This window comes from Pristiophorus japonicus, chromosome 3, assembly GCF_044704955.1.
Source record: "Pristiophorus japonicus isolate sPriJap1 chromosome 3, sPriJap1.hap1, whole genome shotgun sequence".
Lineage (NCBI taxonomy): Eukaryota > Metazoa > Chordata > Chondrichthyes > Pristiophoridae > Pristiophorus > Pristiophorus japonicus.
The window spans coordinates 49,086,951-49,111,764 of NC_091979.1; the positions used below are offsets into that span (position 1 = coordinate 49,086,951).

At 41.7% G+C, this 24,814-nt stretch overlaps 1 protein-coding gene across 6 annotated transcripts in view; it reads right to left on the reverse strand.

Annotated features, from left to right (window-relative positions):
- Window positions 1-24,814, reverse strand: part of mbd5 (methyl-CpG binding domain protein 5) — a 294,362-nt gene that overhangs the window by 118,952 nt on the left and 150,596 nt on the right. For all 6 annotated transcript variants that reach the window (XR_011592643.1, XM_070875343.1, XM_070875345.1 and 3 more), the window contains 3 exons: window positions 16,709-16,811; window positions 11,324-11,504; window positions 4,281-6,377 (listed from right to left, as the gene is read on the reverse strand). Coding sequence is in view for 5 of the 6 variants with exons in the window: in XM_070875343.1 (XP_070731444.1) it covers window positions 4,281-6,377; window positions 11,324-11,504; window positions 16,709-16,811 (2,381 nt within the window). In the remaining variant the exon portion in view is untranslated. The remainder of the gene's footprint in view (window positions 1-4,280; window positions 6,378-11,323; window positions 11,505-16,708; window positions 16,812-24,814) is intronic.

Sequence of the window (24,814 nt, forward strand, 5' to 3'; positions counted from 1 at the left end):
AAATACATATATAATCCCAAATCTAATGAAGTTGGCAGTGTTTTTAAAATTTTATATTTTGACATATGAAATAGGATCCACATTACATATTATATAAATAGAATATATACAAGGAGCCAATGATTGACACAAATGAAGCCACTGTGTTGTTCTGACATTATCACATGATTTTGTTTAAACCATCAATTCCCATTATGTATCTATAGATAAAATAAATAATCCAGGACACTTCATCAATTGTCATAATTTCAGTACTTCAGTCTGCTCCCTAGTATTGTTGGAGCACAATTGGGCTGGATTTTCGGATTTTGGGGCGCAAACAGCGATACGCAAAACTTACTGTTTTCGCTGGGCTACCAATTTTCGGCCTTTGGGTCATTACAAAGGGAAGCGTTGCACAATTATTCGTGGCGCAAAATGCGAGCTTCGTTAACTTTAGTGCGGGGTCGTTTGTGCTGCGAGAGGGGCATTGGGAGGGGGGTAAAAAAAATTAAAAAAAACATTACCAAGACCCTTAACTAACTAATCGCTGCAAAATAAAATAAAAAAATAAAAACTTTAATGTACCTTTTTTGCAGGTTTTCTAACTTACCGCAGCTGGCAGGGCTGCACCGACAGGTTTTACCTGTTGCTATTCTGGGCACGGTGCACTGGTTGGGAGTGTGCTGAAACTCGGGTGATAATGCAATCCACGTTGTCACACGTCCGGCGCAGCTGTCCCCGGCAGTATTTCCCATCGTCGCCACAAACAGGTAGCCGAGGATACCGCCTGGGCTTTGCGACCGGGTTTTTGCTGCGGAGGGTCAAATCACGGCGAAAACCCGGTTGCAAACCTCTCGAAAATCCAGCCCAAATAACTGCTTCAGATTAGGTTCTTTAATGATACAAGGCCAGCATTTTGGGCATTTTTGCTTCATTTTTTTGTAACGGTCAAGAACCAGAGATGCGGAGAAAAACTAACTTTACATTTCGCAACAGATGAACAGATATTTTTAACGCTATCTATCTATACTAATTTAAATCTTGGACTTGGAGATGAAAGGATAATACAGCATCATGTTAACAAAATATATCCAAGAAATCAACAGAAATAGAAAATGATGAGAAGAATGTAAAAGGCAAAGGTTCTTAAGAATTACTGAATGAAACACTGAGAGCAAGAATGTTTTTTCCCCCAACAGGAGTGTGTTCCAGCAATATTTTCATATTTAGAGTAGTCTATCTTCTTTTACTCTGCTTAAAATCCATATGGAAGAAGTGTTTTTCTTCGTTCAGACATTTTGCTTTGGCTAGAATTATTTATTTGGTTGGGGTGATGGGGAAACGATAATGGGCTCTGATCCTACAACACTCAAGCGTACCTCCTGGCAGGTTGACCAAGGAACAACGTTGTCGTCTGTGGAGATGTCCATGGGATGGACCATCCTGCCCTCCTGACAAGGATAGCATTGATGAGGGCAAGAAAATGGAGGAAAAAGGTGTTACAAGCTACACACACAAAATATTAGCGAATAATTTTGTAGCAAAGGAAAAATATTTCCATTTATCCAATGGAATCAATACATCATCTATCATGTAGTTATAATTTAATTAAACCAACACGGTTTGTAAATAAAGTGTACATTTCTCTCCCCAGTTTCACCAGCCTTTGTGCAGCTTCTTTCTACAAATGCCATGAGCAAGAAATCTCGGAGAGTGACATGCAGATTTCTCTCTCATTTTACGACATGTTACATCTTCTTTCCAGCCAGCCTGTGCTTTTAACTATTCTAAACAAATTCCCACAACAGTTTGGCTTATTTGAGCCAAAATGCTAAGAGAAATGATGCAGTACAGCTACACAGCAAATTGGTCATAATGTAGTCATCCTTCCCAGAATACACTAAGCTAAATCTGCCAACAATACAACATATGTTTTGCAATCCTTGGCCGAATAGTCAGTTTGTATGTCAACCACTTGCAATTTTTATTTTTTAAATGGGTACAATAGAAGTTAGCATTTCTTTTCAATGCAGAAAATATTATTCAAGGATCTAAATGGTCTGTGTAATAATTTTTGTACTGTATTTTAATGGAGGATACTTGACGAAATCATAGAAATTTACGGTGCAGAAGGAGGCCATTTGGTCCATCATGTCCGTGCCGGCTAAAAAGAGCTATCCCAGCCTAATCCCACTTTGCAGTTCTTGATCCGTAGCCCTGTTGGTTTCATCACATCAAGCGCATATCCAAGTACTTTTTAAATGCAATGAGGGTTTCTGCCTCTACCTCAGGCAGAGTGTTCCCCCACCACTCTCTGGGTGAAAAAGGTTCTCAACTTCCCTTTAATCCTTCTACCAATTACTTTAAATCTATGCCCCCTGGTTATTGACCCCTCTGCAAAGAGAAATAGGTTCTTCTTATCCAATCTATCAAGGCACCTCATAATTTTACGCCTCAATTAAGTCTCCTCTGTTCCAAAGAAAACAACCCCAGCTTATCCAATCTTTCCTCATAGCTAAAATTCTCCAGTCCTGGCAACATCCTCCTAAATCTCTTCTGAACCCCGTCTAGTGCAATCACAACTTTCCTGTAATGTGGTAACCAGAATTGTACGCAGTACTCTAGATGTGTGCTAACTATTGGCTTATACAGTTCTAGCATAACCTACTTGCTCTTATATTCCATGCATCGGCTAATAAAGGAAAGCATCCCCTATATGTCTTCTTTAGCACAATATCTATGTCCTGCTGCCTTCAGGGATCTGTGGACATGCACTCCCTTCCTCTACACTTCAGTGTCCTACCATTTACTGTGTATTCCCTTGCCTTTTTAAGTCCTCCCCAAATCCGTTACCTCACACTTCTCTGGATAGAATTCCATTTTTCATTTTCTGCCCATCTGACCAGTCCATTGATATCTTCCTGCAGTCTATCGCGTTCTTCCTTACTATCAACCACACGGCCAATTTTGTATCATCTGCAACATTGAAGTCTAAATCATTGATATATACCACAAAAAGCAAGGGACCTAGTACTCAGCCCTGTGGAACCCCACTGGAAACAGCCTTCCAGTCACAAAAACACCCATCAACCATTACCCTTTACTTCCTGCCTCTGAGCCAATTTTGGATCCAACCTGCCACTTTCCCTTGGATTCCATGTGCTTTTACTTTTCTGACCAGTCAGCCATGGAGACCTCATCAAAAGCCTTGCTAAAATCCATGTAGACTACGTTAAGTGTGCTAACCTCATCAACCCTCCTTGTTAAACACCTCAAAAAATTTATCAAGTTAGTCCGACACGATCTTCACTTAACAAATCCACACTGACTGCCCTTAAATAATCCATGCCTTTCTAAAAAACCATCCCTCAGAATTTTTCCAACAATTTGCCCACCACCAAGGTTAGGCTGACTGGCCTATAATTACTCTGGCTAACTGGCTTGTAATTACACTGGTTATCTCTTTCTCCCTTTTTAGAACATTAGCAGTTCTCCAGTATCACACCTGTAGTCAGAGAGGATTGGAAAATGATGGTTAGAGTCTCCACTATTTCCTCCCTTACTTCTCAACAGCCTGGGATATATTTCACCCAGGTCTGGCGATTTATGTACCTTCAAAGATGCTAAACCCCTCTGTTTACCCTCTCATCTAATATTTCACACTCCTCCTACAATGTCTGCATTGTTCCTCACTTTGTTAAACAGGTTTCTGGCTCCAAATGACTTCCAAGTCTAAAAAATGTTGAATTCAATTCTTCATTTAAAAACAAGAATATTTTTGTTCAATAACTCAATTGAAATGTGTATTCATGCTTCTAATTTATTTTCCTCCTCAAAATCACACCATTGAGGGGAGATAATCTTCCTGAGGCTTCACAAACATTTGGTAAACTTGGGTATAATGGTATGTCAGTTTTTACTCATTATATTGGTCACACACATGAAAGCTGGAAAATGTGTATGTTAAAGAAAAACAATTAGGAGAAATGCATCAATCATTAAAGGATCAAGAGCACTGGAGTATTATTCTTATGCTTGAAGAAATGAACATTTAAATCATACGTGTGAGTGAAGAGAAATCTTTGAAATAATAGTATACCAAAATAAAATGTGGTTATGTGATACAAAATAGCACTTGACCAATACTCAACGAAAGCTTATGATGCAGCATACATCATGATCATTGTGTCAAAATTGCAAAAGACTTATTAAAAACTATAAATGTACCCAGAGCTGAAGTTTGAAACAAAATCTTAAAACAATGGATTAGTGAAAAGTGCATCACTGTAAAACCATACCTGTGTCAGCACTGGTTTGGCTACAAATGCCACTGCTGTTTGGTACCATTATTGAAGAGGCTGCAATTCTTGAATGATGGTTGGAATGCAAACTATTTCCCAAAGTCATTGCAGACTGATGAAGCAGCCCACAATTGCCACTACCATGGAGCTGTCCGACTAACCCAACAAATTGATTGTTTGGGCCCGGACAACTGTGGATTAAATTAGTACTTGTATTTTGGCAAGAAATACCTTCCCCTCTTGTTAAATTTTGAGCCGATAGGTTATGAATGGAACCTGAGTTCAAATTGGTATTTGAAAAGTTATGTTGGTTGGACGAACAAGAAATACCTGTCGTGGAATTACCACAACTAGTGCTGCTATTGCCACTGATTTGTGAACTCTGTGAACTCATAGATTTAAGTAACTGAGACATGGTGTTATTCATAGTTATGGATGAATTTTGTCCTTGTTTCCTTAAAGAGTCAATCACAGACTTTGTGACTCCTGAGCTGCCCATCTGAGACTGTTTTAGCATACTCAATACTGTCGGGGTTGCTTGCTTCCGTTTCCTTAAAGGGTCCTTTTGCTGTGCCATTAGCTTGTCTCTCAGTGCTGCACGACCACTCTGACCTTCATTAACTGAAAGAAGCATGTTGGCTGTTGGAGGAAACATGGTATTTAAAGTGCCGTGTCCTTCACTATTGCCACCACTGCCAACTCCACCACTACTGTTACTACCAGACAGTTTGTTTTGATTAGCTAGCTGTGCTTTGGCTGCTGCTGAAAGTAAACTGCTTGCTGGAAATGAGGCAGCATTATGCTGGTTCAAAATTTGATTTAAGGGCATTCCTAGCAAACCTGGCTGACCCTTTTGTTGTTGTACATTTCCAACAGATACAGATGGAAACAAAGGGTTACTTTGAGGATTTAGAACATTGTTCATCCCAACCAACAATGGATTAGGAATATCTTTGTATTGATGAAGAAGCCCATCAGGCTTGGTAGATGGACTGGATGGCATAGATGGTCGTGGAGAGCCCATAGATGACCTTGGTGATCTTGGAGGAACCTTTATCCCACTGCAGCCTGACTGAGGGCCTGCAGGTGGCATCATTAAGCTTCCATGATCAGAGGATGTGGAAGATGACCTTGACCTCTGTGGTGATGCCTCAATTCTTCCCATTACGGGTCCCATCATGTGTACAGGGGAGGTGACTGGAGCAGGAGATACAGATGTGGAAGTTGAATGTTGAACCCTTGGTACATGTGTTCCATGGTTTACAGGGCCAGGCTTGACTGTTGGCAATGGTAGGTTGCTTGGCAAAGGGACAACAGCAGGAGGCATGTTTACATTCATCATAGGTACCTGAGAGTGCATGGTTGTCTGGAAATTAGATGTGTTCATAAGTACTGGGTTAGGTTTACTAGGTATGGGGTCAAGGATGCCTAATGGATCCTTCTCGGAGGGCAATGGCTTTTTCTGGAGAGCACAAGATGTTGGGGGTCCTTGGGGAGGTTTGTGAAACATAATTCGTGGCATATCCATGTTCGATGAATAATTACAAGAGGGTTTTTTCATTACAGGACTTTTTGTAGTCATTGTTGGTGAAAGAGGTATAGAAGTCCTACCAGCCATAGCACAGGATGAGTGGGATGAAGAATTCTGCATCAGAACTGTGGGTGGGGAATGGGGAATTCTATTTATGTGAATAGGACTGGAGTTTGGCCCAGCATGAAAGCCTGGATTATTTCTTGTAAACACATCAGGACTTCCCATTGTATCAGTCCTAGGAGAAATAGAACCATCTCCATAGATCTGTGATCCTGATGATGCTGGACTGGATAGACCACCATGACTTCCACGATATGGAGACTTCTGCCCTTGATCATTACTACCCAGTCTCTGCCTAGAATAACCATGAAGCTCATGCTGGGGGCTTCCACACAGCTCCTGTTGATAAAGCCGCGTCGCAGAATTTGGAATCCCCATCATCGATTTCGGCAGAAATGTATTCTTGTAATCTGGCACTGTAGAATTCGCCATTACTTCTTGTGATTTATTCCTCATTGCTCTTGGAGTTGCTGCCCGTGACTGTACCATAGGAGTTCCACCTAAAAAAACAGAAAGGTAGATTAATCATTTATAAGAACTAAATTTAGAGTAAGAAAAGACCATTCAACCCATTAAACATGGTCAATGGAGTCCTCCCTCCACCATTTGTTGATCCTTACTTTGAGGAACACTATGCTTCTACTCCTGAAAAAAAAGTGCTGTTAATATCTCTATAATCCCAGCTCTTGCAAATTAACTTCGAGACACGTGATTTTTAATTAAAAATTGACTGCAACTCGCGATCGAACTGTCTAAAGTCACAATTTCCCTTTTCCTTGCCATTGTTTAAATCAGTAAGTTGGAGCAAAGGGAGGATTTCAAGCCGATAGTCAATCAAAGATAGTCTTCCGTGCACGGACCAAATCTTTGCGGTCACATGACAGTGCTGTGCATTGATTGATGGTTTCGTGAAGGATTTCTTCCACATACCCACCGTCCGTCTGGAAAGGAACGCAGCTCTTGTAGTTGTAACAGTGAAGCCGCCTCTAACGGACAGATCACACAAAGTGGCACCGGAGCAAGAGAGCATGCGCATGGCATTGAAACATAGAAAATAGGTGCAGGAGTAGGCCATTCAGCCCTTCGAGCCTGCACCACCATTCAATATGATCATGGCTGATCATGCAACTTCAGTACCCCAGTCCTGCTTTCTCTCCATACCCCTTTAGCCGTAAGGACCACATCTAACTCTCTTTTGAATATATCTAACGAACTGGCCTCAACAACTTTCTGTGGTAGAGAATTCCACAGGTTCACAATTCTCAGTGAAGAAGTTTCTCCTCATCTCAGTCCTAAACGGCTTACCTCTTATCCTTAGACTATGGCCCCTGGTTCTGGACTTCCCCAACATCAGGAACATTCTTCCTGCATCTAACGTGTCCAATCCTGTCAGAATTTTATATGTTTCTATGAGATCCCCTCTCATTCTTCGAAATTCCAGTGAATATAAGCCTAGTCGATCCAGTCTTTCTTCATATGTCAGTCCTGCCATCCCGGGAATCAGTCTGGTGAACCTTCATTTGACTCCCTCAATAGCAAGAATGTCCTTCCTCAGATTAGGAGACCAAAACTGTACACAATATTCAAGGTGTGGCCTCACCAAGGCCCTGTACAACTGCAGTAAGACATCCCTGCTCCTATACTCAAATCCTCTCACTATGAAGGCCAACATGCCATTTGCCTTCTTCACCGCCTGCTGTACCTGCATGCCAACTTTCAATGACTGATGTACCATGACATCCAGGTCTTGTTGCACCTCCCTTTTCCTAATCTGTCACCATTCAGATAATATTCTGCCTTCCTGTTTTTGCCACCAAAGCGGATAACCTCACATTTATCGACATTATACCGCATCTGCCATGCATTTGCCCACTCACCTAACCTGTCCAAGTCGCCCTGCAGCCTCTTCGCATCCTCCTCACAGCTCACACTGCCACCACCCAGCTTAGTGTCATCTGCAAACTTGGGAGATATTACATTCAATTCCTTCGTCCAAATCATTAATGTATATTGTAAATAGCTGGGGTCCCAGCACTGAACCTTGGCGGTACCCCACTAGTCACTGCCTGCCATTCTGAAAAGGACCCGCTTATTCCGACTCTCTGCTTCCTGTCTGCCAACCAGTTCTCTATCCATGTCAATACATTACCCCCAATACCATGCGCTTCAATTTTGCACAATAATCTCATGTGGGAACTTGTCAAAAGCTTTTTGAAAGTCCAAATACACCACATCTGATGGTTCTCCCTTGTCCACTCTATTAGTTACATCCTCAAAAAATTCTAGATTTGTCAAGCATGATTTCCCTTTCATAAATCCATGCTGGCTCACTGTCTGTCCCCATCCTGCACCGACCCTCCTCCCGCTTTGCCACACCCCACTTCAATCACAAGACACCACAAGTACCATGGTGTTTGTTTTTCTCTCCTCTCCCCACGAAGTTAGTTCGAAGATACAGGGTGCTGGCTCTTAAGAGTGCATCACTAATATGCATGCTGGCATCCTCTCATCCTCGGCCCCCTCACAAATGCAGAATCACTTGTGTTTTTTTATTTTTTAACATTTCTTTTATCAAACGAGCCAGAGGGCTCCAGACTAACTGTGCAGGCAGCAGAAAAGTTGCCTAGCACCCTTTACAAATACGCCAGTAAAAATCGGTCTGGGAGTCAGAATGGATTTTTTTTTTTGACAGTCTGGGAACAGGAGTAAAAAAACGTGGGAATTAAAAAATAAAGCGTACAGAAATTCCCGTTCAACTTTCAAAAGGGAATTGGATCTATCCTTTAAAGAAAAAAAATTGCAGGGCTATGGGGAACACGCGGGGGAGTGGAACTAATTGGATAGCTCTTTCAAAAAGCCGGTGCAGGCACGATGGGTCGGATGGCCTTCTCCTGCACCATACGATCCAAAAACAAAATTTAAATTAATTTAGAGGCGTGAAACGCAAGATAAATACGCGAAAGCCGTTTCTTCCTTTAAATGCCCACTGAGGCTGGTGCAACAACTTTGGAGCTTCTTCATTTGTTATTGAACATGTTCATGAATCCCAGGTTTGTTGCTCTTGTGAGCGCTTTGCTGCACTGCATAATGCAGTATTACTCGTCTGAACACCCGCAGCAACATGGACCTCAATCTTATTCAATAGTAGTGGATGAGTCTAAGCCACAGAGAGCTGGGGCACATCTGGAAGAGTACAGGATTTTGGTAGGTTTTTGAAATGTTATTTTGTTATGTAAACATTACAGGGCTGTCACCATGAGGAAATGCTAAGAATGAGATTTTTTAATCAAAAGGATGTGAAAGAGTGCACGCCCATTTGAACATATGGGAGGTGTTTTGTCTATGAGAACTATGTAAATGGTTCACACTTTCAAACCAACAATGGGCACATCGCTCATGGTTTTTGCTTGCACTTAAGTGTCAGATCTAGAGCCTGTGTTATTTTGCTGCAAACCTGGCCTGCATCTGTTCTAAAAGGTCAAGTCCAAATAACTGCAGCTATTTATTACATAGAATATACAACTCTCGCAAATTAATCACGAGACATGCGAAATTAATAAAATAGTGATCCCAACTCAAGAAGGATGGTGATAATGGGTAGGATTTTTAAAAAGACTTTTAGAAAGCAATTTCGGATGCAGTAATATCGTTTTTGTAAAGAGCTGGAACCGAGATTAAATAAACCAAAATGTAGCAACTCATGATTTTTTTTTTTTAAAAAGAGTTTGTCTCATGATTTATGAGATGTTTCGTTTGGCATTAATGTAATCCTAATGATCCAGTTTCCTTTGACTCTGAATAATTTGCCTTCTCTGGCTGTCTATTCCAGCAAAGGGGATGGGGCAGGAAAGACGTGTTACAATTGGCTTCAAAGCTAAAGAAATTTGGGTCCAGGGAGGTTTGGGAGAAAAAAAAACAGCCAGAGTTCTCACTCCTAATTTTGTTAGACAGCAATTCCCATTGGAAGTGTGGATGCACAGACACCAGGTAAGGGCAGGATTATGCTTGGCTGTGATGGCCTCATGCTTGAAGATCGTACTGACATTTATTATGAAGGCTTACACATGAAATATAACCACTTGGTTGAGGAACTGGAGGGTTGCTGCTGCTTCCTGTGGAACTATCACAAACATGAATTACTCTATTCAGGAGTGGGGAAGGGGAGCATTAAAAGAGAAAAATTAGATAGAAAAAGAAAATACATCACACACTATTTTGCTGAAGTAACCAGAATAGACCAATAATCAAAAGGTCTTGAAAAAGTGCAAGTCAGTGAAATAATGGCCAATGAAAAACTCCCCTTTGTGGCAGCAATGAGAGTTGTCTAACAACGGTTATCATACAGCACCCCGCCCCCCGCCCAAAAAAAACATTTATGAGGAGGTAAAATCATCTGCCTCCAGTTTTCCTGTAATATCACACTGGTCACTTGCCTTAACAGAGCCTCCTTTAGCCAGACAGTGGGACAAACAAGCTGTAGATATTCCCATACTTCTATCTGTCAACAACACTGAATGCATATTGCATTGCCAGCTGCTGCTTTCGATCGTACCCCCCTCCCCATTCGTCAATTTGGGTACAATAGCCTAGTGATTATTCTTGAGGTCACGAGTTCAAATCCACAGTAGCAAGTTACAAAATTAATTCAATAAATTGGGTAATTTGTGGGTTTGCACCAGAAAATGAGCACAGAAGCTGCTGGATTGTTGTAAAAACCCAACTGGTTCACTAATGTCCTTCAAGGAAGCAAACCTGCCACTGCTATCCAATCTGGCTTTTATGCGACTCCAGTCACTCACTACGTAGTTGATTCTTAATGTCCTCAGGGAAACTGGAGTTAGGCAATAAATACTGGTTTGTCAACATCGTTCATATCCCAAGAATTTCTTTTTAAAGGAGACATTTTGCTGTCACTTGTTCCTCCTAGTGGCCAAGAACAGATGGAAATTAACAAACAATTTCAAAATGTTCAACCTGGGATTCAAACATGCAGAATCGGGACGATGGGGTTAATATTATTATTGCTATAGTAAGCAACGTTTCAGACTTAAGCTTACTTTGATTGAAACTAATATAGACAGAGCTTTCTTCAATTCTAAACAAGTGGAAATGTGTAACTGCAGCAATCACTTTTTAAAAAAAAACAAAAGCAATTTAAATGTTCATTGCACATTTTAGTTTTAATATCTCCTATTAATATTACATGTCTTGCAGATTAAAAATAAAGAATGTTGACTGCAATGCAGATTGTATCATGTCCATTTTATTTCAGGAGAAGAATATTGGATTGCGAGTAGCATGTAAACTAAAATATCACTAAAGGCATAGAGTAATACTAAAAGTAAAAGTAAAAATATGGGGCTATGTAGCTTTTGGATAATGTATAATACAATCCACACTCACTCCTAGAACAGACTGGATAATATTTCAGTTTTTGAAAACTTACTTGTTCCACCCCCTGGACTGGTTAGAAGCAGGGAAGGATGTGGTATCTCAATACTTTTATGTAGTGTAGCTACTGCAATGATTTTCCGTTTATGGATGCAAAGTTTTGTCAAATTTTCATCAGCTTTGACATCCTCTGCTGTTCTTTGTTTGACAGTTGCTCCAGGATCAAAAGTGAACACCTAAAAACAGGACAACACTTCTGTTGTTACAACATGAATGTTAGATTTGCTGTTGCCCTCAGAGGGAAAAGTAAATTACTTGGGGACACAGTCATTTCATGTAATGCACAACCTTACACAACCATGCAGGTAATCTTGGCCCACTCCACTGCAGATGTGCTCTTGTGCAAAATGACGCTCCGTTTTTTTTCATCAAACAAGATCCCAGAGGCTGTAAGCAACATGAGTGATGCAACAGACAAAAATGTTAACGCAACAGCTGCAAGCTGATAACTTCTTATTGGTTAAGGGAAATCTAGCTAGCCTGAGTATTAATCATCTAAAGTGGAATTATACGGACAATCTGTAAAAACAGATGGACTCAGATCTGGCACAGATACCCACAAAAATAATTGATACAATTGCTCTAAAGGAGACCAGGTCAGTGGAAAACAATTAACAGTTTGTTTGCATGGTAGCTTTAGTATGTGGAGGTTAAGCTTTTTTTTAAAAAAGGTGAAGACAACCGCTTCTATACTATGTAATCTAATCTTCTTCCCTGTCTGTTCAACTTCCACGTACAATTAGGATTACACCAAAGTACTACAAAAGTTGGTGGTGTTCATGCCTACTTTTTTATCAGCTACACCAAAGCACTAGTTATTCTGAGCTCTTAAGATATAAACAATAATGCTTGGTGAAAGCATATCTCAAGTACTTTCTTGCAAATAATTTCATGAGGAACTTGGCTTATGAAGTACCCACCACACAAGTAAATTGAACTCTAACTTTCTTGGCGATTGCTGTTCTGTAAGGTAACTTTAAAAAAAAATTGCCCTCAGGATATAGACGACATCAAAAAAGCTGCATTTATTGTGTATCCCTAGTTGCTCTAAAAAGGTGGTAGTGGGTTGCTTTCTTGGACCACTGTAGTCCTTGTGATAATGATGCTTCCATCATAATGTTAGTTAGGCAATTCTAAAATTTTGATCCAACGATGAACAGCACTAGGTGAAAGTATTTTAAAAACTCGTATTTCGAGACAGAAAAAGGAAAGGCTTGCATTGATGTATCACCTTTCACATCATTAGGATGTCCCAAAGCACTTCACAACCAATGAAGTACTTTTGAAGTGTAACCACTGTTGTCATGAAGGCAAACACGGCAGCCATTTGTATTCCAAGAACTCCACAGTAATGAGATGAATGCCCAGGTATTCTAAAAGGTTGCTTGATAAATAGTCAGGAATAGCAGGAATACTTTACTGACTTATTTTTGAATAGTACCATATAATCTTTGGTGGCATTGATTGATGCTTGGACTAATGTACATGTGTTAGCAGAATCACAATGATTTCATGTTCAAAGGGAAAGTGGAAGAAGGCCTAGGAAAGAAAAAGGAACAAACTGAGTTTTAGCCCAAATGTCTCAATTCCAGCCACAGATCCTCAACAATCTCGTGTAGGTTGTCATCAGATGCATCTCTGGGTAAACTCATTTATTTACAAGGCCTTGTGCAGGACAACTATGCATCAGGTTGCAGCTATTCATTGATGAGGTTTCTCTCTTGGTCCTCCAATTGGGGAGGTTCTTCTAGATACCCTCTCTCAATGTTGGACAGGATAAAAGAAAAAGTCTCATCAGCTGATGAGCACTCAGTCCCTCACCTTGGTCCATGGGGATTCATCAAGGAAGATGTGTCACCCTGTAAAGGAGATATTGGTCATCAGCAGCAAATGGAGGCAGAGATTGAAGCCTCAATTTGCACTGTATGGTTTGATTTGGACCATCATATTAGGCAATCCCCACTTCCTGGTGAGTTTGCCTTCTGAAAATAGAGCGTGTATCAATGACCATAGTGTGAACACGTTGTAGTTACAGTGGTTTTATGAAGAGCCTTGTGCTAGCAGTATAAAAAATATGAGTTTCTCTTATTTGCTCTTGAAGCAGAATGAAAAGTTAAGCCTGAAGCTTGCTTTGAGGCTGCAGCATTTAAGCTGAAAGACTCTGGAGTGCTCAGCACTCCGGATCAGAAAAAGGGCCAGGTAAATATTACATCCTGTAATGGTTGCCTAAAAAGTCCAACACCTGTTGAAGGGTTGCCTATTTTTGATCATCGATAGAAGGGCAGACATGCAGGTACCTCATGCTGAGAATTCTGCTACGACAGTGACATGAAGCCAAGCTTGTGGCCTTGAATTTCCTCCATATTGGCACTCAGAGATAGGCACATCATGGGCGCAAATTAATTATGTGGTTTAACAGATCACGGAATTTTGGATGCAAGTGAGTTACTACAACATGCCCAACTCTAACCTTTGTGGCCTTCTGTCAATCTCTCTGTCCAAACGCCTCTCCGCCCATAAAACTGACCACACCCCAAGTTACAGAGCTTCACATATGAGTTTCCTGCAATTACGTTTGCTCAGAGGTTCTCAAATTTATGGCTAGATTTTCAGCCACAGCAGGAAACAAGTCATTTTTCTGGTGTTTTATTGCAATTTTGTGTGTGTTTTAAAAAATATATCCTGAGAGATATGCACTGTATTTTCTGTTCTTTTAATGCTGTTATGACATTAGTAAATAAGCACATTAAAAACTAAAGTTTTTAAAATACGTGTGCCTAATGTGCATGAATGATGGTTGGCTGAGTTGAAACTTCAATTTTCAAGTTTAAGGAAATAAACAAAGACTTGCATTTATATAGCGCCTTTCATGACTACAGGAAGTTCCAAAGTGCTTTACAGCCAATGATGTACGATTGTTTACGCTGATTTATGCCCCTTTTTTGTGTGTATTCTAATTAGATGGACAGGGAATTGCAGCGAATCTTGAGATTGGGAAAATTGACTTATTTTTGAGTCTAACTTCCGGGATGCGTCCAAACAGGAAATTAAAGGAGGAATATATGACGTAAATTTGGCGCTTTCTGTGGGCCCTGAATGTTTACGCTTATTTACGCCCATTTTTATGTTTGTGCATATTCTAACTGCCAAACCCCCACTAATTAGATTGGCAGGGAATTGCAGCATATCTTGAGATCGGAGTTTGAATGCATTTTTGAGTCGATCTTCCGGGATGTGTTCATGCAGGAAATTCAAGGACTTTATTTGTAGCTGTACTCCTGTCACGTATAATGGACTCGAATCCTTTTATGAAAGTATGCAGTTTTCAGATGCATGTTTATTAGGCATTACCCAAGATGCATCACCTGAAATGTTTGTGGTAACACTTAGAACTCTCAGTTTTTCTGGTATAAGGAAACTTTGTCTGCACCCAGTGAAAGTAAATCTTTTCCATACCATGTAGCGCAAAGGCTCTTTGGTCTTTTTTGAGAAAATTCACTAAATTTTGAGGAATCCCAATAAATTGGAAACAGAACCCTCCTTGACAATGTTTTTATCTGGTATCAACAAGGCAGCCCAACTCACTTAAAAACTGTAGGCTACAGTCCCATCCTTTAGACCTTCCACTAATACTGAAGTCTGCATTGATCGAAAAGCAGATGTTATTTTCTAGTTGTTTGCATTTCACCTTCCAATCCAAGGAAAAACTGCTCGACTTTGAAGGCAAGAGCTGACTGTGCACTGTACTTAGTGTAGTTTTTGAATGCCAATATTGTTGCTCCAACTTACTCCTTTTCCTAAGGAAGTTAGTTTTAGAACTTAAGAAGACCACAGGTTGAACACTTTCAATTCTAGTCATGGGTGTCCTGAAAAAGAACTGAGATTCAACAGGTATGTAACATTGCTGGAGGTAGTGAGCTGTGGAGGAGCTCAATGCCTTCTCTCTCAATCGTCAGTAAATGACTTTACTCAGCTACTGCGTCTTTCTTGAGAGTGCACTCTACCCAAATCCAACTTCTTCCTACAAATTCCTACATTACAACAGTGACTACAAAAGTACTTCATTGGCTGTAAAGCGCTTTGGGACGTCCGGTGGTCGTGAAAGACGCTATATAAATGCAAGTATTTATTTTTTCTTCCTGGACCTGGAGCTATGCTTCTTAGAAGAATCAGAAATTTGGAGTCTTTTTGCATTTTGAAGAATCAAGCTTAGACATTCTGGTCAGTTGCACAGCCTTCCAACAGATCAGATGATCATAAGCCTGTTTGTAAGGTTCAGAACAGGTTTTACACTTTTGAAAGTCATGACATGTAGGAAACAGGTGTTGATATCATCAGTCATGAGGAAGGTTATATGACAGTTTAAGCGAAGTTGGATGCTGACACTGAGCCAAGACCAAAGAGTTGTCAATTGAATCCTGGGGCTTATACCGAATGAGAGAATTGGCTGAGATAATGAGTAATTTTTGAAACTAGAACTTCATTTTGAAACTCGATAACCTTTTAAAAACTTACAGGACTAGAGAAATATACCTTTAGAACACAATAGTGTAGTAAAGTACTAAAATATGGCGAAAACAAATATTTTATTTATATATAGACAGCAATCAACTGCTGTCAACAATAGGAAAGCAAGACTTCAGTTCATAACAAGATCTTATAAACAAAATGATAAAAAGTCATGGATTTCTTAAACGGATGACATCCCTGTGATATTTTCCCATCATCAAAGATAGACTAAAATATCTATTTCTATGTGCAGATTGAAGAAAGAATTATCAAAATGCACGAACGTTATCATGGATTGCTCACATTTCTGTGAGCATGTCATGTGCTGCATGGATAAATGTAAACAGTTTGTTCACAAAAAGTGAGTCTTTTGCACTTCTCCCTGACAAGGAGAATTGAATGGTCTAACCGACCTTCATGGGCATAATCAAAGCTGTTCAACGTTTAGCAGCGAAGTGCTGCAGCAATGAGAGATAGTGCCTCCCGTTCCAATTATCGCCTCCTTTCCTATCTTGGCTTCTAGCTGTAACTGAGGACCCAGCCAAGATTTTAAAAAATAATTTCCTTATAAATCTGTGAATATGAAAGATGCATTTTGGATAAAATGTTGGAAGAACAATGTACTATTATCATTAAAAAACTTGATCCACCATATCCAGTAACAAATGAGACTACATGTAAATACACTGCCTAATCTGACCAATTATCTGAACTACAGATAGGCTGTAGAGGAGGCTCTGCAGTCTATTTCAACACAGTTTTGGTACATCACATAAGCAATTTTTACATTTTATGCTTTTCTGGTATAGTTATTGGATTATAAATACATCTGATTAGCTGTCAAAGAGAAATATTTCCAATTTCCAATTACCTTTGAAAGAATAAGAGGACACTCCAAGCCACACTTGCAAGTTCCATCGGTAAGTAGATATGTTTTAACTTGCTCGATGCAGGCCAACACTGAGCCACTTGGACTAAAAATAAAAGGAAAAACAAAGATATTGTAAAGTGCTGTATATATAAAAGTTACCATTTAGAGTTTTGTGATGAGCTAGTTCAACAGTTTAATAATCAAAATGCTGGCATGAAATTCTTAGTGTGCGCTATTACATCTGAACAGAACTGTATGAGATACCAGATTTAATCTTTCTAAAAAAAATTAATAAGGTAGATGCTTCAACTGAACGAACCACAGCATGTTGTCATGAACAGCAGTGTGTACTTGTACTTGTGTAGCAACTTTTAACATATTGAAGTGTTCCATGGTGCTTCACAAAATGGAGATCGGACCAGACAAATTAGTGGAAGTGACCAACATAGGTTTTGAGGAGGCTTTTGAAGATGGCAAGAGATGCACAGAGATGGGAGTAGTCTGGGGAGAGAATTCCAGAATGTAGGGTGAAAAGACTGCTGATGGAGAGATTAATATGCTGTAGATTAGAACTGGAAGATTAGAGGTCGAGAGTGTGGATAGAGAAAGAAAAGATTGCAGAGGCTAGGTGGAATGAAGTGGTGGAGGGTTTTTAAGGACAACGTATAAACAAATCAATGCACTGGAAATGGGGAAATAGATCAGAGCATAGAAAGGTAGGCAAATGGCATTTAAGTATGGGACTAGAGATGCGTCATTCAGTTCTAAATCAGTTCGAGTTTAAAAGGAGGATACAGCTAGCTACAAAATTGAGACGTCAAGTCTGCAGAATATAAAGGGGAAATGACCAGAACTTCAAACATAATGGTTAAATCACTGGAAACAGAATTGCATAGTATATAGAATTATAAGAAAAAGACAAAAGTTTTTTAATTTATCAACTTTTCATAAAAATATGAAACTCATTCCCTCTTCATCTTCACTCTCAGATAAAGCAAGTTGAATTAGTGCCAGTGTGAAATAATCCATCCTCATTTTCGAGATGAACTCTTCCCGTTTGCTGGTCAATCTTGCTTCTCAAATTTCCAGATAATGGTAGTTCTATGTTCACTTTTTTGTCTGTATAACTTTAAAATGCACTCCAGTCCCGATCATATTAAACACCAAAAATGGGCTTGGTCATGGTCTTATAGCAAACCAAACTGTTGCGCGTACATTAGATCAATGATTATTACTGCTGCTAGGGTGATCTCATGACAGCCACTGTTCTACCAACTTCAGAGCACGCAATCAGTGATTATTTGTGAAGCAAAACCTACAATTACTATTACTACTGCACTACAACTTGGATTTGCATAGTGCCTTTAACACAGAAAAATGCCACAAGCTGCTTCACAGAAGTGTGAGAAAAAAAAAATGGATGAACCAAAGGAGTGTTTAGCAGGGCTTTTTGTGGGTTCTTAAAGGAGGAGAGAGAAGTGTGACGGCAGAAATCCATCCCCCTCCCTTGGCGGAAAATCCTTCAGCTGCTTCGATCTTGCTCTTTGTAACTCTATTCATAAACCTTGATATTTATCCACCTCTTGCTCCCACCTTTAAAGCTTCAAAACCCATCTCTGCAACTAAGCTTTTGCTTCCCCCGTCCACAACCAAGCTTTTGACCACCTCTCCCAACCCCACTACCTGATGCAGCATCACTTTTCTTTATGTTCAGTTGCGAAGCACCTTGGCACATTACTGCACTATATAAATGCAAGATGTTATTGTTAATAGAGCATATTCAGTAATTTAAGGGTTATGACACTGTAGTTATTGTTACACAGAATTAAAATGGTAATTTTACTTTGGAAGGGCAGCAGGATGATGGGTAGAAAGGAAGAAAAGATTATATAAAAACAGGAGAGATCCAAAATTGGATGGAGACATTTAAAGGTGCGTGGGAAGTGGCCATCAAGTGACCACATATAGATTAACATAAAGAAACAGGCCTTTTGCCCCAACCAGTCCTTGCTGGCATTAATCATCTTAATCCCATTCATTTGTCCTTTATTCCATTTTCCTCCAAACACCTATCTAACCGGTCATTAAATGTTGGCATGGTCTGTACTTCAATCACTAACTTCGGCAGTGCATCCCATAGCCTCACAATTCTATATAAAATGTTTACCCTGCTCCTTGTCCCAAATATGCAGACCACGTGGCAATTTCAATGGCTTTGTCTTTTGTCTGTGAAAAGTTGTGAAATTGTAGTTTTTCGCCTCACTGCTACCATCGTTTCCCTCAATTCTACATTTCCACTTCAATCATTCAAGCATTCAAGTGCTGCTGCATAGTAGTTTGGCCAACCTGTTTTTTTGGCGTACTTACCCTTAATGCGCCATTTTTGTGTGCTGGAAATGGCGGCGGAAAAAAATGGCCCCATCCTGGAAGAGTCTGGAGTGCCCTGGCACGGCGCAGATTAAACAGCGGGGAGCAGAGCTACAGCCCTGCGCCGAAATCAGTGCCGGCAGCATCGCACATGCGCAGTGGCGTCAGGTCTGGTGTTCGCGCATGCGCAGTAGCGCCGAAACTTGCAGCGGTGTCCTGCCTGTGTTGCTGTTTGTATGCAAATTAAGATGCCGCGTTCAGTCGTCGCCGCCCTCTTTCCCCCCGCCCCCGCCGATATGAAGGCCAGCCAGCAGCACTCTCTCTCTCCTACAAAGATTGGTGGGAAAGCAAGTTGTGAGGAGGACGCAAAGAATCTGCAAAGGGATACACAGATAGGCTAAGTGAGTGGGCAAAAATTTTGCAGATGGAGTATAATGTGGGAAAATGTGAGGTTATTCACTTGGGTAGGAAAAGAAACCAAATTATTTAAATGCTGCAGTACAGTGGGATCTGGGGCTCCTTGTACATGCAACACAAAAAGTTAGCATGCAGGTACAGCAAGTAATTAGGAAGGCAAATGGAATGCTGGCCTTTACTGCAAGGGGAACGGAGTATAAAAGTAGGGAAGTCTTGCTACAACTGTACAGGGCATTGGAGAGACCACACCTGGAGTACTGCTTACAGTTTTGATCTCCTTATTTAAGGAGGGATATACTTGCATTGGAGGCAGTTCAGAGAAGGTTTACGAGGTTGATGCCCGAAATGAAGGGGTTGTCTTGTGAAGAAAGGTTGAGCCTATACTCATTGGAGTTTAGAAGAATGAGAGATGATCTTATTGAAATGTATAAGATTCTGAGGGGGCTTGACAGGGTAGATGCAGCGAGGATGTTTCCCCTCTTGGGGGAATCTAGAACTGGAGGGCATAAGTTTCAGGATAAGGGGTCGCCCATTTAAAACCGAGATGAGAAGGAATTTCTTCTCTCTCAGGATTGTAAATCTATGGAATTCTCAGCCCCAGAGAACTGTGGAGGCTGAATATATTTAAGGTGGAGATCGACAGATTTTTGAACAATAAGGGAGTCAAGGATTTGAGGAGCGAGCAGGGAAGTGGAGTTGAGACCAAGATCAGATCAGCCATGATCTTATTAAATAGCAGAGCAGGCTCAAAGCGTCTGCTCCTATTTCTTTTGTTTTGATGTTCTTCAAAATAGCGCCATGGGATTTTTTACATCCCCGAGAGAGCAGACATCGGTTTAACAGCTCATCCAAAAGACGGCACCGCCGATAATGTAGCTCTCCAACACTGCACTGGACTGTCAGCCTAGATTTTTGTGCTCCAAGTCTCTGCAGTGGGACTTGAACCCACAACCTTCTGATTCAGAGGAGTGAGTGCTACCCACTGAGCTACAGCTGAAAAACAGGAGACAAGTTTAAAATTAGTGGGCTAGACTTTCCACTTCTATTGCTACAGCCTAGATCTGGGCAGTTTTTCCAGTGGTAGTGGATGTCCCACTTTTAAGAATCGCCGGAATACCGGCCATTTTCGGCTTTTATTTTGGGAGGTGGCGGTGGCGGTAGCAAGTGGGTTGTAGCAGCCTTTTTCGTCGCGCAAGGCCGGCTGGCATCCCTAACAATGGCCGTTCTGCACATGTGTGATTTTTGTCCCCTACACTTCTACTTTTCCCGCGATTCAGAGGATCAAGAGTCACCTGCGCATGCGCAGAAGAGGAAGGGGAGGGTGGGGGGAGAAGAGAGAGAGAGAGAGAGAGAGAGAGAGAGAGAGAGAGAGAGAGAGAGAGAGAGAGAGAGAGAGAGAGAGAACAAGTGGAGAGTGGCTGAGCAGATTATTCGAAGATTTACACCTCATTACCAATTTAAAATACATTTGCAATGGATATTGAGGAGGGAGTGATGAGCGACGTGGCTAAGGTGGGAGGAAACATAGAAACATACATAAAAACATAGAAAATAGGTGCAAGAGTCGGCTATTCGGCCCTTCGAGCCTGCACCTCCATTCAATAAGATCATGGCTGATCATTCCCTCAGTATCCCTTTCCTGCTTTCTCTCCATACCCCTTGATCCCCTTAGCTGTAAGGGCCATATCTAACTCCCTCTTGAATATATCCAATGAACTGGCATCAACAACTCTCTGCGGCAGGGAATTCCACAGGTTAACAACTCTCTGAGTGAAGAAGTTTTTCCTCATCTCAGTCCTAAATCCCTTACCCTAAGAAAGAGAGCCAAGTGCTTTTCAGATGTGACCAGCGCTGCCTTGGTCCACGAGGTAGAAATGGGGTGGAGCCAATTAACCCGGGGTGGGGATGGGCGCGGGAAACCCGCCCCCCACCCCCAGTGTTTACCAACGTATATGGGCGGAGATTGCCGAGGTGGTGTTGTCAGCGTCCATGACTATCAAGAGCCGAGCCAGTGCTGCAAGCGCTGGAATGACCTCGTTGCGTCTGCGAGTACTAACTTTAATAACTGTAATCATGCACTGACTCATTACTTAAAATGTAAATCTGCCAGATTGTATTGAAGCATGGTAAGCTGGGTAAGCTTGGTTTCACGCATTACTTCCTATCCATGATCTTATTAGATTGCTTTTCTGAACTTAGATGTGTTCATCATGCATCAATTGCATCCAACAGTATTAGCATATAACATATAACATTAAAGGGACATTGATGAAAAGCACTGGCGATGGTTAATTGTGGATGTCTATCTGTGTGTTCCATACGCGTACCTGGGCAATTAGCTTATACCATGCTCGTCATCTTTGCAGAAGAAGATATCTTCCTATCGTGCGGAGCGTTGGCGCACAGGAGCAGGGGCCGGCAGAGTTGGTTGAATTGACGGATCTCGAGGAGCAGGCCGCAGCGCTCGTTGGGGTCCATAATCGCACGGCCACCCGTGGTGGTGCAGATTCAGTTGTGGCAGCAAGTAAATCATGTATAACACCCGGGTAATTTAATGTAATGAATGTTGGGATCATGAAATATTATAATGCCATGCAGTTCCTGTACATTCTGTTGATGTTAATTAAATGTAAAGTCTCTCGTTGATATCTAATGCAGTAGTGTTGCTCCTCCTATTTTCTCCTGCGCAGCGTAAGCATTCTCATGTCACCCTGGCACTCCCCACCTTTTCTACTAACCTCTCATATTATGTTTTCAAGCTGCCCAGGTGCATTGGAGACCTTTGGAGCCCCCTGGAGCGTCGCCTGTATTGCTGCAAGTGGTACTCATCATCGGAGAGGAGACCACAGAGAATGATTGTTTGAATGAGCCTCAAGCCAGCTCATCAACATAACATCTGGAGGAGGGGCATTCGGGGACTCAAGGGTCCAATCGACATGTGGCCACGTCTTCCTCAACCGAGGAAGTAGCAGGACCAAGCGGCTTACAGCAGGGCACACCGAGTGGTCCCGCACCTACGCCGAATCCGTGGAGGTTGATTCGGCGAGGTAAGCTTGCTCAAAGGCAGACAAACGTCAACCTGGACTGTCTAGGGAGAGTGTTGACATTGGTCAAGAGCTCCCTCCAGGCGATAGGTGAGTTAACCGGCAACATTGCCACGCTTTCAGCTCGTCATTCGGAGGACATCACAGCCGATTGTGGTGATGTGGCAAACTGCCAATTCCGTCAATGCAATTGAGTGTCAGGAGGAAGCAATTGTTTTGGACTCTGGAGACGGTCTTCAGATACCGATTCTTCTCTGGGATCCCAAGAAATGACTCTGCCATTGTCACCCCGCCCCGCCACCCCCCCACAGCAGCAGTGCTCGAGGTGCCCTGCTGCAAAACGTCTTGGTGTAAAGTGGGTAGGACCAGGGGCATGGAGGGGGAAAGGGTGTTAAAGAGGGGGGGGGGGGGGGGGGTAGAGGCAGAGGGAATGGTGGCCGCAAGTAGAAATTTTGCTAAGTTTTGTTGCAGTTTGGGTAGGGGGTGGGGGGGGTCGTTAGTTATTTTTATTGCTATTAAAAATTGTTGACTGTTGGGGAAGTGGGGGGTTATTATGGGTGTTTTTATTTTGTTTAAATGTTTTCAATGTTTGTCTCTGTTGTTTGGTGTTTTTATATATTGCTTTTTTCCCTTAACAATTATTTATAAAAAATTTCTAAAATGGTTTTTGCAATTTTGTTAAATTATAAAGAATTTTATTGCGCACTCACTTTTACAAACTGACGTTAACAATCAATACAAGGGTTGCAAACAATGGCCAGGCAAGGATGAAACCGAACGTAACCGTCACCGTTCAAGCAAAGCGTTCAAGCCGTTCAAGCAAAGCGTTCATTTATGAGCTGCTGGCGCAACAGTTTTGCAGTTGTGCAACTACCACGGGGCTTCTCCTTTGGTGTGGTGTTGGGGGGTGGTGGCATGGGTTCAGCGCCAGGCTGATTGTCCTCCTCCTCCTCCTCCTGAGGTGGACCAGCAGTCCCATCTGGCAATTCCTGTCCCCTCTTGATAGCTAAGTTGTGCAACATGCAGTACACCACAATGATCTCAGCGACCTGCTGCCTCCAGAGTGGTCCAGGCATCTGAAGCGCTGCTTTAGCACTCCAATTATCTTTGCGACGATATTGCGTGTGGCTATGTGGCCTTGATTGTAACTATGCTCGGCATCTGTCTGGGGCTTCCGGGGGGGGGGGGGGGGTCAAGAGTCAGGTGGCAAGGCCGTATCCTTTGTCACCCAGCATTGACCTTGTGGCTGACTCTTAAAAAGGTCGGAGACAGTGCTCTCACGCAAGATGTGCGCATCATGAATTCTCCCTGGAAAATTGACTCCCATGATTATTTGCTTGTGGTCGACAACGAGCTGCAAGTTCAGGGAGTAGAATCCCTTTTGGTTACGGTAAACCTCTGACTCCTCTAAAGGTGCTTACATGGCGATGTGCGTATAATCTATTGCGCCCTGGACCTTGGGGAAGTTTGCTATTCTCAAGAAACCCAAAGCCCCCTCACTGTATCTCCCTGGTCATAGGGAAGTTTATAAAGTCCATCCTGTGTGCATAAAGGGCTTTAGTCACCTAGCGAATGCAGCAGTGTGTAGCGTGCTGAGAGATACAGCAAATGTCAGCAGCTGAGGCCTGAAAGGAGCCCGATGCATAGAAAGTAAGTGCCGCAATAACAACCTCAACGAGCAGTGCAATCCTGATGGTGCTGGTAGGCTGCAGGTCTCCCTTAATGAGCTGGCGTATCTCACTGATGACCTTTTTTCGGAACCACAGCCTTCTAACGCACGTTGTATCGGACAGGTTCATGTATGACCGCTGCTCCCTGTAAATGCGTTGGGAGTAAGGCCTCCTCCTCAGCAGTATGCCACTTCTTTGATTGGGCACATAATGCTCTTCAATGAACCTTCTTCTATTTCTATTCTGCAGCATGTGAGTAGTCAGCAATATTGGCAAAGAAATTACAGGCCCCATCTCTTTAAATATCCTAAACTGTCTTCAAAATTCTTGAATTGTCCTTAAACAATCACAAATGTACTCTAAATTGACCACAATGTGCTCAGCTAATGTTCAAGATTTTGAAACATCCTTAAAATCACTCATGAATTACTTTAATGCTTCCATCAACTTGAAGCAGCCTTTTCTTCAACTTCATCCAATTTAAAACATGGCGTCCATACCGCTAGATTAAGGTCAAGTGAGTGCAGCTTTTTCTGAGCCTTTTTTTGGGTGGGCGGTAATTTCCATTCTAAACACTCTTTTGGGCGGTACACGAGCAATGACTTCAG